This window comes from Ornithorhynchus anatinus, chromosome 1, assembly GCF_004115215.2.
Source record: "Ornithorhynchus anatinus isolate Pmale09 chromosome 1, mOrnAna1.pri.v4, whole genome shotgun sequence".
In the NCBI taxonomy this organism is placed as follows: domain Eukaryota; kingdom Metazoa; phylum Chordata; class Mammalia; order Monotremata; family Ornithorhynchidae; genus Ornithorhynchus; species Ornithorhynchus anatinus.
In genome coordinates this window covers 127926113-127941202 of record NC_041728.1, presented here as the reverse complement: position 1 = coordinate 127941202, position 15090 = coordinate 127926113, and the positions used below count along the sequence as shown (strand labels likewise).

The following is a 15090-nucleotide window of genomic DNA, read 5'->3' as shown; positions in this document are numbered from 1 at the left end:
GGCACATAGTAAATGCTTAACAAATATCGCAGTCACCACCACAGTTTTTATAATTTTTACACTAGCATGGTAGTGAAATAATACAGAGTGAAGTGTATAAATACATTGTATGGTATGCAAAGTGACACCAAAATTAAAGGAAAGCTGTAGTAATGAAATAGGTGCAAAGAACCATAAAAATTAAATGAACGAAAGGAAGCAGTTTTTTTTTTTTTTTGGATCATATATTCTTACCGACTAATTTGGACTCCACCTATATAGTCTATTCACAAATACACAAAGTCCCTCAGGTGACCAATTTCATAAACATTTTGTCTGAGTTATTTCTTATATTATGTTCTAATTTTACATCTGTGCGCTGAGCAGTCTTAGATTTGATTTTGATAATTGGAAATCTGTTACACATTATTAGATTCCAAGCTTGCCTGTCAAAAATTATGATGGAAATTTGTTTGGGGAGAATGGGATGAAACTACAAAATAATCATTTCCATCTGTCTTGGGAAATTTTGCAGTTTAAATTACTTGAGAGGTGATAATACCTTTTCTCTAGTTTTTATTCTTTGATACAGAAAATAAGCATATCTGTCATGCCAACGTAGACAAATCAGTTTTCAGTAGTGGTGAAATCAACGTAATCTTCCTTGAAATTTGCTCTTGCATCCAGTTCCACAAAGCCAGTCACCAGTATTTATCGGGCACGGACTGTGTGCGAAACACTGTTCTAGGCACTTGGGATCATATGGTAAAAGTAAGAGGACAGTGATCCCGACCCTCAAGGAGCTTATAGTCTAACGGAGAAGGGAGACACAGTCCGTACATGAAGCAGTATTAAAAAGTGTCTTGTATGCAAGAATAAGACCCTACTGATGTTGAATCTCCCCCATACCGGCTCTTGGGTGTGTTGTGGTGTTTGTCGTTTGCAGTGCCTGTTTGTTGTCACCTTTGCCTCTTTATGTAGTTCTTTGGAAGCCTCTACTCTCAGGGAGCTCTCCTTTTCTCGACTGTTGGTGCCATGGGAGTCTGTCTGTTGCAGTTGTCTTACAATCGTTTGTGGTTCTGTCTTGCCATCTGATTTTTGAACGCGGCCTGCAAGAGATGCCGACGGAACAGGACCAAGGGGAGTGTAAATTGTACAACCGTAGAGAAAGTTGGACGGCGCTACAATTCTGTAGCCCTTCACTTTGGTCTGAAGCCTAACATGCTGCCACCTGATAGAATTCTGTTGGGCGTACCGACCTTTCCTAATTCAGCATTTTCTATCTTTGGATTTTTGGTCAATTTACTGCCTGACAAGTCTAATTTGGTAGAAGGCTTTTAGTGATCATCTGTCATTGAAGGTCTTCGGTTGGGGGCAGTTTCCTGGGCGCAAACTGCTACCTAACTTCTGTTATCTTCAGATTTCTTGCCAGACCGTGGCATCTGGCTGCTTTGGTGAAGTGGTTTGCAGTCTTAATTGGTTTAATGAAAATTGGGTGAGCGCCTCTGGTTAGCGTCTGCTCCTAGGATGCAGTCAACTTCCGCGTACAGCAGTTCTTGAATAACTGCTTCTAGGACATTGGACGGTGCTCGTAGCTTGCTGAGTTGGAAAAGTTTTCTGGAGGAGAGAGCGTGTCCTTGCTCCTGTAACCTAGTCTCCCCGTTGCGTCACCCAGCATGGCCGCGTGGAATTAACTGTACAGGATGGGGCCTACTCCTCATCCCCGTTTTATCCTTTCCTTCTCCTTTTCTCTCTCCCTTCTCCCCCTTTTTCCTTCTTCCCCTTCTTTGCTTCCTCTCCCTTCTCTTTAAGCGGTGTGACTGGATCTTTGTACACCAACTAGACAAAGGTCTTATTTTGTTGGTCTCCCTGCTCCACCTCCTAATTCCCCAAGGGCTTCATCTCTAATGGGTCTCCTTTCGAATCAAGCCTGTTTCTCAACTGAGTAGCTCAGTGTTTTTTCTAACACTCATTTGGGAATAAATTGGAAACGATTAGCAGAGTTTAGAAATACAGCCTCTGTCAGCATTATAATTTTGACAGCGCACTGTGTGGAGCTTTTCTCTTTACAATTTTCCTTCTTCTTTCAGTGAATTTTTAGCAGAAGACGGTCCGGAGAAATTTTGGAATTTTGTGGAAGCCAGTGAAAATATTAGATCATCTGATCATGAGGGTAAAATTTCAGTTATCACTCCTTTGATTTTTATATCAGTGAAAACAGGCCTGTTATAATAACGTGAAGTGTAATCATGAATGATGGAAATGATAGCCAAGAGAACATTAGCACTTCTGATCTTACCACATTCACTTTTTTTTGTATTCAGGGGTTTCCACACACACCAGACTTCGTTACAACTACTAGGATAGTTCTCACACTGTGGGTCACAGGTGTTAAACGACCTTCCGCTTTACACCAACGGAACTTCAGTCCTTTTACAACAAAGCTTTGGAAGTGTCTTGGTCATCGATCAGCTGTACATATTGAGCGCTAACTTTGGGCAGAGCTCTGTCCTAAGCGCTTGATAGAGTACGATGCATTCCCTGCCCCCTCTAGAGACGGACATTAATATATATAAACAAATTCCAGTGCTGAGAGGGTGGGTGGTGGATCAAGGGAGCAAGTCAGGGCAACGCGGAAGGGAGTGGGAAAAGTGGAAATGAGGGCTTAGGGAAGGCCCCTTGAAGGAGATGTTCCTTCAGTAAGGCTTCGAAGTCGGGGAGAGCAGTTGTCCCTCAGATGGGAAAAGGGAGGGCGTTCCAGGCCAGAGGCAGAACCTGGGTGAGTGGTGGGCGACGAGATAGACAAGCTAGAGTTACAGTGAGTATGTTGGATTTAGAGGAGCAAAGTGTGCGTGCTGGCTTGTAGTAGGAGAATAATGAGGTGAGGAGGAAGAGGACAGAGGTGATCGAGTGCTTTAAGGAGTGGTAACCACTCTCACTCATCCTCAAAGGTAAGCAGACTTACAAAGACGTTAACTCCTGAATCTCCTTAACAGACCTAATAGGTGCTTTCTTTGTCCCGCATAGAGGTGCTTCCTCTCTCCCTCTAGACCGTAAGCTCCTTGTGGGCATGTGTCTACCACCTCTCCCGTATTGCAGTCTTCGAAGCGATTAGTATAGTGCTGTGCACAAAGGAAGTACTCAATATAGATCGACTCATTCATTCAGTCGTATGTATTGAGCGCTTACTATGTACAGAGCACTGTACCACACGCTTGAAAAGTACAATCCTGCAATAAAAAGAGACCATCCATGCCCATACCGAGCTTGCAGTCTACATGGGCAGGGAGACAGACATCCAAACAAGTAAACAGGCATCAATATAAATAAATAGTATTATAGAAATATATGTATACACATAAGTGCTGTGGGGTGGGGAGAGGAGGAAAGAGCAAAGGGAACAAGTCGAGATGACGTGGGAGGGGGAGCTGAGGAAAAGGGGGGCTTAGTTTGGGAACTCCTCTTGGAGGAGATGGGCCTTCAGTAGGGCTTTGAACGGGGGAAGAGTGATTGGCGGATTTGAGGTGGGAGGGTGTTCCAGGCCAGAGGTAGGATGTGGGTCAGGAGTCGATGGCAGGACAGGCAAGATGGAGGCAGAGTGAGGAGGTTAGCGGCACCAGAGGAGTGGAGGGTGCGGGCTGGGATGTAGAAGGAGAGAAGGGAGATGAGGTAAGAAGGGGCAAGGTGATGTAGAGCTTTGAAGCCAATAATGAGGAGTTTTGTTCGACTTTCCTTGTGACTTAAAAAGAAGCAGCTTAGCCTAGTCGATAGAGCACGGGCGTGGGAGTCAGAAGGATCCGGGTTCTAATCCCAATTTCGCCTCTGGACAAGCCACTTCTCTCTGCTTCAGTTACCTCATCTGTAAAATGGGAATTAAGATTGTGAGCCCCATGTGGGACGTGAACTGTGTCCAAACTGATTATCTTGTGTCTACCCCAGTGCTTAGTACAATGCCTGGCACATAGTAAGCACTTAACAGATGCCATTAAAAAAAAAAAGATTTTTTTTTTGGGTCTTTTAACTCCCAAGTGACTGCCTTAGCACTCTCGATCCTGTGAAGGACACTGAGCACTTTTTTGTTTGGCAATAGAGGGCAATCACAGTATTTTTTCTGGAGCCCTCATTGAAACTTCCACGCATTTCTCCACCTAGAGATTTCAGTCCTTTGGTGGATTCAGCCACGCATTCTCATTCACCTTTGCAGAGAGTGTTTTTCACCTTTTGATTTCATGGAAGTCAGCCCAGGTCTGTCTCTGAAAGGGCTGCAGTGCACAGTAGCGGAAAAATAAAAAAAAAAAAAGAAAAATCCCACCACAGAGTACTACTCTGCTGTTGCGATTGACGGCCGAAGAGGCTGTAAACCCTTTTTGAATTTCTTTGCTTTTCCCCCCAGCACTGTGCCGAATTTCTCAATCAAAGACCTTTTAAAATAGTTCCTCTAGAGGAGTAGGGCAAATTGAGAGCATGGTTTACAGCTAAGGGGTTAGCCTGAGAGGAGTGAAGAATGTGAGCTGGGCTAGAGTAGGAGAAAGGAAATGGAAGATGCACAGGGCCTGTGGAACAACCGTACTTTTCGGAGAATCCTGTGAGAATGATAGCACCAATCAGATGAGGCCCCTAATCTTTTGTGACTCAGGGTGATTGCGGGCTGAACCCATATAAATCTAAATATTTAGATTGATCAGGTATTAAATAATGAGCTTGTGTCTATTTTACCTAAAAGTAATTCTGCCCTTAGTCAGTGAAGGGATGGCGAAAACATTCTATTTACCGCGTTATAATTGTCGGTCTGACATAATCATGTTTAAATGCTAAAATTATTGTGTCATTTTGTGCACCTATATATGTAGTTATTACATATATACATTGGATGCAAATTTAACATACTGTTGAAGAAGTTATGGGTATCAGAGGACCCGTATTCCCGGCCCTGCCAGTTGCCTGCCATGTGACCTTGGACAAGTCACTTAACTGCTTTGTGCCTCAGTTCCCGCGACTGTAAAATAAGAATTTAGTACCTGTTCTCCATCCTACTTAGACAGTGAAGCTTATACGGGACGAGGTTCGTGTCCAACCTTATTAATTTTTGTCTACCCCAAGGTGTAGAACAGTGCTTGACATATTCCAAGCACTTAACAAATACCATAAAAAAAAGGAACAGATCCAGGGCGAAAGGGCATAGTGTGGTTCGCCAGCTTCAGTTTGAGAATCACACATCCATGTACACTGAGGAAAGGAGAAGGAGAAGGGATATAAACAAAAGGAAGAGCAGCGGGAAAGAGAATGAGAACATGAGAAGATTGATCAGGTGATTAAAAAAACAAAGAAGGGAGTGTGTGGAAAAAGAGGAGGATGGTAGATAGAAGAATTAATGTTCTGACAGATGATTACGAACAAATGGATAGGTGGATGGGAATAGGTTTGACTAGATGGGAGAATATGGACGTAAGTGGATGAGAAAAATTGGGTAAGTGCTTTAATGAAATTTTAGAGCTTATGGTAAAATTTAGCAGTTATCTAGAATCGAAGTTTCTTTTTTTTTTTTTTTTTGAGTCTTTTTGTTCTTTTTCAACAGGTACTGATTATTCCTTTTATCACAGTCTGCTAAATGCAGCCAGTCAAAATCTGTCACCGCTGCAGAAGAACTTGTTAAAATTTTCTCTGTCTCTTCGTTCCTACTCCGCTACAATTCAAGCCTTTCAGCAGGTTCGTACAGCTTGGTTGAAGAGGTGTTCGGGAGTTTATAATGTGATTAAAGCTGGACTTCCACCAGTATGTTCTTTTCCTCCAGCTTAGGCCTTTGAGAAATCGTGGTAAATGGGTTAAAATCCCATCCACTCCCCACCCTCCATCTCTCAGCGTGGCCCGGTGGCAAGAGCCCGGGCTTGGGAGTCAGAGGTTCTAATGCCGGCTCCGCCACTTTTCTGCTCTGTGACCTTGGGCAAGTCACTTCACTTCTCTGGCCCTCAGTGCCCCTGTGTGTAAAATGGAGATTGAGACGGTGAGCCCCAAGAGGGACAACCTGATTATCTGGTATCTACCCCAGAGCTTAGAGCAGTGCTTGGCACATAGCAAGCACTTAACAAATGCCATCATCATCTCTCACTCCCTGAAGTACCCCAACAACCTGTCCTGCTCCATATATAGTTCCATTGACTACCTCTTTGCCTTCAGCTTCTCCCCTCTCCACTCCATACTTCATTTTGCTGCCTAGATCATTCTTCTAAAATGTTACGCTGCACCACACCTCCCCCACTCGTCAAAAACCTCCGGTGGTTGCTCATCTGGCTCCGTGTCAAGTAGAAACTCTTCACCATCAGGACACTCAGTCACCTCTCCGTCTCCCTACCTATTCTCACTCCTCTCCCACTGCAAATGCCTCCTCTAGCACCGACCTACTCAGTGTGCCTCAGTCTCATCTCTCGCACTGTCAGTCCCCCTGCTCACACCTTCCCTCCTGCCTAGAAGCCCTCCCTCTTCATTCAATAGTATTTATTGAGCGCTTACTATGTGCAGAGCACTGTACTAAGCGCTTGGAATGTACAATTCGGCAACAGATAGAGACAACCCCTACCCATTGACGGGCTTACAGTCTAATCGGGTGAGACAGACAAAAACAATAACAATAAATAGAATCAAGGGGATGTATATCTCATTAACAAAATAAATAGGGTAATAACAATATATACAAGTGAGCGGACGAGCACCGTACTGAGGGGAGGGGAAGGGAGGGGGAGGAGGAAAGGGAAAGGGGGGTAAAAGGGAGCTTAGCTGAGGGAACGTGAAGTGGGGGGCAGAGAGGCAGCAGAGAGAAAAGGGGAGGCTCAGTCTGGGAAGGCCTCTTGGGGGAGGTGAGTTCTCAGTAGTATCAAGAGTATCCCGCTTGATACCTCTCAGACCACTACTCTCCCCATGTGCAAAACACTACTAAAGTCGTATCTCCTCCCTCCTGTTCGGACTGCGAATTCCATGTGGGATGGGGACTCTGTCCGACCTAATTAACTTGTACCTACCCCAGTGCTTTGAATGGTGTTTGACACATAGGTGCTTAAGAAATACCGTAAATAAAGGAAGCCTTCCCTTACAAATCTCTCATCTCCTCATCTTATTTTTCTCTCCCTTCTGCATCACCTTGAGAAGCAGCACAGCCCAGCGGATAGAGCACGGGCCTGGGAGTCAAGCAGGACGTGGGTTCCCATCCCGGCTCTGTCACTTCTCCGCTGTGTGATTTTGAGCAAGTCGCTTTACTTCTCTGGACCTCAGTTACCTCATCTGTAATATGGGGATTAAGACAGTGAGCGCCAGGAGCATGGCTCAGTGGAAAGAGCCCGGGCTTGGGAGTCAGAGGTCATGGGTTTGAATCCCGGCTCTGCCACTTGTCAGCTGTGTGACCGTGGGCAAGTCACTTCACTTCTCTGTGCCTCAGTTACCTCATCTGTAAAATGGGGATTAACTGTGAGCCCTCATGTGGGACAACCTGATTACCCTGTATCTACCCCAGTGCTTAGAACAGTGCTCTGCACATAGTAAGCGCTTAATAAATACCAACATTATTATGAGGGACAGGGACTGTGTACAACCTGATTATCCTGTATCTACCACAGTGCTTATAATGGTGCCTGGGACATACTAAAGGCTTAACAAATGCCACAGGTATTATCAGCGCCTGGTACAGTGCCTGGCACATAGTAATAATAATAATAATGTTGGTATTTATTAAGCGCTTACTATGTGCAGAGCACTGTTCTAAGCGCTGGGGTAAACACAGGGGAATCAGGTTGTCCCACGTGGGGCTCACAGTCTTAATCCCCCTTTTACAGATAAGGGAACTGAGGCCCAGAGAAGTGAAGCGACTTGCCCACAGTCACACAGCTGACAAGTGGCAGAGCTGGGATTCGAACTCATGAGCCCTGACTCCAAAGCCCGTGCTCTTTCCACTGCGCCACGCTGCTTCTCACTTCTCACTTAAGTGCTTCTCACTTAAGTAAGCACTTAACAGATACCATAATTAACCTATGCGCTTGCGTCCGTACTTCCTAAGTACTTTGACATTCTTTCCACCCCCTTAGTATTTATGTACATATCCTTACGCTCTTACTTTCTCTACCTGTAACTTACTGTCGTGTCTGTCTCCTCCATTCAGTTGTAAGCTTCTCGAGGTAAGGGATCGTGTCTACCTGCTCTGTTGTACTGAACTCTCGTAAGTTCAGTGCTCCGCACCTGGTAAGCGCCCAATAAAAACCAAGTCGATTTATCACATCACTTCTGCCGTGCTGCCACGACCCACCTCTGTATCCAGCAGTGGTGGCCGAACTTGGGGTGGCCAAAGAGGTGACAGTGAAAGAGGAAGGGAAGGTAGTACCCTGAGGAGGAAGAGGTGATTGCCCATAGTCCCCCATCTGATTTTCTTTGGTGTAAGAGACAACGTGTTATAGAATGCTAATGGTTTTGTCCCTTAGGAGGTGCGTTAGCTTAATTGAGGATTACAGCCAAAAAAATACAAGCAAAAATAAAATTCAAAAGATATGCAGCAATTCATTTTAGATAATAATAATGTTGGTATTTGTTAAGCGCTTACTATGTGCAGAGCACTGTTCTAAGCACTGGGGTAGATACGGGGTAATCAGATTGTCCCACGTGAGACTCACAGTTTATCCCCATTTTACAGATGAGGTAACTGAGGCACAGAGAAGTTAAGTCACTTGCCCATGGTCACACAGCTCACAAGCGGCGGAGCTGGGATTAGAACCCATGACCTCTGACTCCCAAGCCCGGGCTCTTTCCACTGAGCCACGCTGCTTCTCTAGATCTTATTCTTAAAATCCACAAAAATAAGTAAGAGCCCCCAGAATGGTAGCCTTGGATCAGTGTGCAGACGAAATTTGTAGAATCAATCAACCAGTGGTGTTTGTTCATTCAGTCATATTTATTGAGCGGTTAGTGTGTGCAAAGCACTGCACTAAGTGTTTATTGAGCACTTACTGTGTGAAGAGCACTGTACTAAGAGTTTATGAGAGTATAAAAGCATTGGTAGGCATAATTCTAAATTTCAGATGACATTCACAAAGTTTCAAAGCAAAAATTTACCTTTTCCCTTTATACCTTTTCAATCCATTTTAAAACATGAACATCTCATTATTTTCTTTGTAAATGCTTTGCAGTATAATCATATGCACTTTGTTACATGCAATCCTAATAATAATAATATTGGTATTTGTTAAGCACTTACTCTGCGCAGAGCATTGTTCTAAGCGCTGGAGTAGATACAGGGTAATCAGGTTGTCCCATGTGAGGCTCACAGTCTTCATCCCCGTTTTACAGATGAGGCCACTGAGACCCAGAGAAGTGAAGTGACTTGGCCACAGTCACCCAGCTGACAAGTGGCAGAGCCGGGATTCGAACCCATGACCGCTGACTCCCAAGCCCGGGCTCTTTACACTGAGCCACGCTGCATTTTACCTTTCTAGACAGACATTACAAATTCTCTTTTGGCATTTATTTTCATTATCAAAATGCATATGGGGAATTAATCCTTTCATTTTTTGTTTCTCCTTTCTCACTTCCATTATATATCCCATCGGACACCCTTACGTTTAGTATGTCATCACATCTTTCCCTTTGGTCTTTAGTCCCTTCCAGACATGAACATCTTTTACATCTTTTCTCCTTTGCAGTTCACAGCTCATTTCCAGTAATTTCTTTCTTCTCTGGACCGTTTCTTCTAGTTTTATTTGACTGAATTGATTAGAACCTTAGTTTACATTTCATATTGTGTTTCCCAGAAGTCCTGATACTGTTTGTGAAGAATTATTTTTATGGTGATTGTAAGGGCCTTGACTTCTGTTGTCTTTGACTTTTAGTGTGTGTTCCCCAAGCCCCTAGACACGTGCTCTGCACCGGGTAGAGCTCAGTGAATGCCGCTGCTGACGGTGTGGGAGGTGATGCTGTGACTGAAGAATCTTTTCTCCGAAATGGAAAGAAAAGTATTGGTTTCTGCTAGAAATAATTTCCAACACAGTCACTGTGCTTTACGTTGCAGATAGCAGCAGATGAACCTCCACCAGATGGTTGTAACTCATTCTTCTCAGTGCATGGGGCGAAGACTTGTGATTTTGATACCTTAGGAGCGCTTTTAAAATCAGCCCCTGAAAGGTATGTTATGGGTGCCTTATCATACTCTTTCCACAGATGCAACTCACAATATCTATTATTCCTTCCTCCCATTTCCCTCTGTTATTTAAATTTTGTGCTTAAAGTCTTCCCCTTTTTTGGGGGAAGTTAGCAGTGTCCAAAATCTATTCGATATTTATTTGGACGAGCAGAGAACAAAGCTTACTTGTCACTGTTCTTGTCAAAAGTATAATTTTAGACGTGCTCCCAAGTGAAGCCTATCAACCTCCGCACGAAACAGAAACTTCTCACTCTGGGCTTCAAGGCTCTCCATCACCTTGTCCCCTCGTACTGCTCCTCCCTACTCTCTACTGCCCACCCCGCACGCTCCGCTCCTCTGCCGCCCACCTCCTCACCGTCCCCCGTTCTCGCTTATCCCACCATCGATCCCTGGCCCACGTCCTCCCGCTGTCCCGGAAAACCCTCCCTCCTCACCTCTGCCAAACTAACTCTCTTCCCCTCTTCAAAGCCCTACTGAGAGCTCACCTCGTCGAAGAGGCCAGTCCAGACTGAGCTTCCCCTTTTCCCTCTGCTCCCTTTCTGCTCCCCCTTCACCTCCCCTCAGCTAAACCCCTTTCTCCCCCTTTCCCTCCGCTCCTCCCCCCTTCCTTCCCCTCAGTACTGTGCTCATTTGTATATATTTTTATTACCCTATTTATTTTGTTCATGAGGTGTACATCCCTTTGATTCTATTTATAGCGATTTAATTGTCTTGTTTTTTGTCCGTCTGTCTCCCCCGATTAAACTGTAAGCACATCAGTAGGCAGGGATTGTCCCTATCTGTTGCCAAATTGTCCATTCCAAGCACTTAGTACAGTGCTCTGAACATAGTAAGTGCTCAGTAAATACTATTGAATGAATAAATGCAGGATTTTGCAATTCGTAGTGTATCATGGTCATATTCTGACTGTGAAGATTTTTTTTTTTAAATCAATTGCTTGCTTCTATCCACGCGCTCATGTCGTCGCCAGTGAATCGGTGGTATTTGTCGAGCGCTTACTGTGTGCAGAGCACTGTTCTGAGTGCTGGGAGAGACTAAGCAGCTGGGAATTAGACATGGTCCCTGTCTCTCAGGGGGGGCTCACAATCTAAGAACATCAGTGGAGAGAAGGGCCTGGAGGCAGACACATCAGGAATGATGACATTCAAGCCCAACCCAGAGAAATACACAGAATAAAAACAGTAGGGTGCAGTGGTTAGAGGAGCAGAGCTTGGGGCACACCTGTGGCCACCAGTCTTCCTGGGGTTTTGTAGAGGCCTCATGCTGTGGGTGCACGTAGGAACTCCTCGTATCCCCATACTCACAGGCAGAGAGGAAACCAAGAGTGAGCCCCATGGTGGCCGGAGGAGGGTGGTCGTCGGATGTGTTTCAAAGCCTTCCTGAAATCTCACCTTCTCTAACAGGTCTTTCCTGGCTAATTATCATTAGCTTGAATTTTATCAAACCCCTCAACCACCTTTAGCATTTATTTATGTATTTAAGCCCACCCTTAGCACTTTTGTACATAAGCATATTTAACTGAGCATTCAACTTGATTCTTAATCACCTGCTTATGAATTTTCCTGGATCTGTCTCCCCCATTAAATTGTAAGCTGACAGGCAGGGAATATGTCTTGGGTGTCGTTGAACTTCCAAAGAGGTCAGCATAATAATAATTATTGTATTTAAGTGCTATGTGCCAGGCACTGTAGTAAGCACTGGGGTGGATACAAGCAAATCAGGTTGGACACAGTCCTTGTCCCACATGGGGCATACAGTCTTAATCCCCATTTTACAGTTGAGGTAACTGAGGCACAAAGAATTGAAGTGACTTGGCCAAGGTCATACAGCAGACAGGTGGCAGAGCCGGAATTAGAACCCAGGTATTTCTGACTCCCAAGCCCATGCTCTGCCCATTAGGCCACACTGCTCTCCCTTGCATAGTGCATTTCTATTATTTTCCAACATCTCTAACATTTCCCTCCCTTCTCTCCCTTACTTTCCCTCTACGATCCATCATAGACCACTTGTCCAAATTCACTCAGACTCCTCTTGACTCTATCAAGGAGTTAGAGCAATTAAAGTTCACTTTTATCTCTGGTGTGGCCTAGAAGAAGCTGCGTGGTCTAGTGGATAGAGCACAGGCCTGGGAGTCAGAAGGTCATGGGTTCTAATCCTGGCTCTGCCACTTGTCCGCTAGGTAACCTTGGGCAAGTCACTTCACTTCTCTGGGCCTCAGTTACCTCATCTGTTAAAAAAAAAACAAAATAATGGGGATTAAGAGTATGAGTCCAATGTGGGACAGGGACTGTCCAACGTGATTGCCTTGTATTTACTCCAGTGCTTAGAACAGTGCTTGGCACAGAGTAAGCGCTTAACAAGTACTATTATTATTGTTGTTATTATTATTATTATGTATGTTAAACTGCTCTTTGTACTTAAGACTGTATCTTCCGTTTGTTGTCAAATCACTTAGGCCTCTAAAAAGTGGCATGGATTCTCTCCAGCAAGTTAACTGAATCTATTAGCATTATCCTTGGGGAAATATGCCACAATTGGGATGTCTAAATAATTCTAAAATTAGCACAGGATAAGCTGAAGAATCATTTTTGGCCTGGAGGCCAGTTTATCTGCCTTTTTATTTATTCAATCGTATTTATTGAGCGCTTACTATGTGCAGAGCACTATACTAAGCGCTTGGAATGTGCAATTCGGCAACAGAGACAATCCCTGGCCATTGACGGGCTCACAGGCTTTTTATTAAGGTGGATTTACGTACATGAGTGTATGAAGATGTGTTTGCACATTCCGTGTGTGCATATGTGAGCACGTTTCTCTGTGGGAGTGGCTGATTTCTGGAGGGCGGCTATAAGTGGGAAGATGAGGGATAATGATGGAGATAAAAGCAGTAGAGAATAATGTGGCCTACGCTGAAGTGTGTGTGAAAGTGATTGGTTAGGTAAAATGCCACAACTGATTCTTTTATATAACAAAAGTGTTATAAAGACTGAAGAAAAGCCACTTGATTTAAAAGATACTTGATCATTCTGAAGCACTGTTCCATTATGAGGGTGTGAGGCTTTGGCTTCCATCAAGAATCATCTTGCCTGAGGAACAAAATGGATGGATGTTGTTTATTCCGGTTAAGGTAGCGTGGCTGCGGCAGTCAAATGTAATTGGTATTTTTTTTTTTTAATTCCCTAGGGGAACCAAAACCCCAAACATTGGTTGACACAATTAAAAATAATTGTCTTCCTGTTCATAAAGGATGACTCCAGCCTGCAGTTAATAGGCCTGAGGCGTTGAACTCTCAGAAGGAACACAAACAGCACGATGATTAACCGGGGCCATCTTTCCCACTGTAGCTCAGGATCTAGATGGGGTGATAGGACTAAAAATAGCCCCCTCCAAGTGCAGCAGAGGGGTTAGAAGGGACAGTAAGGGCCCTCTGAAGAGTGTGTCTGAAAATGAGTCATATTGAGCCATGATATTAGAGAAATAGTGGGGTGGTTTGGTGGTGGACACAAATCTGGCAGGCACGTGAATGAATTGGGAACAAAAATTATTGAATGTCCTTTGTATTGAAACATCTGACGCTTACAATTTGAAAAAATTGGAATAATTTTTATAGCTTCTGATATTTATCCTTAGGCCAAAGCCAAATTTGTTCAAGGGGGATCACAGATATCCAACCTCCCACCCTGAGCGCCCTGTGGTAATATTCTACTCAGAGATAGGCTCAAAGGATTTTTCCAGTTTCCATCATCGACTTGTGTCGAAGAGCAATGCAGGCGAAATCACTTATGTACTCAGGCACTTTATTGCCGTAAGTATGTCTAATGTTTTCGACCGCTGTTGTCTGCTAATTCACGTAGCATGTATATCTGATTAAATGAGCGGCTTGTGGTTGGAGCTTTTCATTAAATCACTCTGTGAAATTTTAGTTCATCTAGTCCAGGCAAGAAAGAAGATTGTATCAGGTCTTTCTTGTTTTGTAAAGGAATGTTGAAAAGTTATTTTGAGAGTGTGCCCAAATGAAATTATGTTCTTGTTCCAAAATGGTCCAAGTTGATGATATTTGCTAATTATAATACTCTTCACTGTAATGTAGGTTTTCTGGGAGAAATGTCTGGGAGAGCGCTGGGATGCGGTTGTGTTAGAGAAGCAGCATCTTCTCAGTAGAAGGACCCCGGGCTTGGGAGTCATAGGTCGTGGGTTCTAATCCTGGCTCTGCCACTTGTCAGCCGTGTGACTTTGGGCAAGTCACTTAACTTCTCTGGGCCTCAGTTACCTCATCTGTAAAATGTGGAATAAGACTGCGAGCCCCATGTGGGATAACCTAATTACCTTATATCTTCCCCAGCGCTTAGAACAGTGTGTAGCAAATACCAGCGCTTAACAAATGCCAGCATTATTATTATTATTGACATGATATCTCCCTTGAGAGGCTGTCCCTCAGGGGCTCCAAGCATCGTGACCTTGGGCAAGTCACGTAACTTTTCTCTGCCTCAGGTACCTCTTCTGAAAAATGAGGATTGTGACTGTGAGCCCCATGCGGGACAGGGACCGTTGTCCAGCCTGATGACCTTGTATCTACCTCAGCGCTTAGAACAGTACTTGACACACAGGAAGCGCTTAACAAATACCATCATTATTCTTATTCGCTGCACTTTCCTCTGCTGGTCCCTGGTATTCTCTGTGGTGCCACCGACTTAGATGTAAAGTAGAACGAGTCCACTAAGACCTCCAAGCACCCACGGTCCATCTTGGGTGTCCCACAGCATTCTCTCCTCTCAGCGCCATGAGGAGAAGGAGCCTAACTCCTGTAGTGCCAGTTTGGGTGCGCTTCCAGGTTGGCAACCTCGTGAAGAGCCTCGGAAACTGAATCCAGGGGATAGCAGGTAAACAGGTGTTTGCTGGTTGCCCCAGACTTGCTCCTGTTGCCTATGGAGGTATCACTG

General features: G+C 44.4%; 1 protein-coding gene across 3 annotated transcripts in view; it reads left to right on the top strand.

The window, feature by feature from the left end:
• UGGT1 (UDP-glucose glycoprotein glucosyltransferase 1) overlaps positions 1-15090 on the top strand; it is a 125804-nt gene that overhangs the window by 27104 nt on the left and 83610 nt on the right. For all 3 annotated transcript variants that reach the window (XM_029058864.1, XM_029058863.1, XM_029058862.2), the window contains exons 3-6: positions 2070-2152; positions 5555-5685; positions 10019-10131; positions 13781-13955. In XM_029058864.1, coding sequence (XP_028914697.1) covers positions 2070-2152; positions 5555-5685; positions 10019-10131; positions 13781-13955 — 502 coding nt within the window. The remainder of the gene's footprint in view (positions 1-2069; positions 2153-5554; positions 5686-10018; positions 10132-13780; positions 13956-15090) is intronic.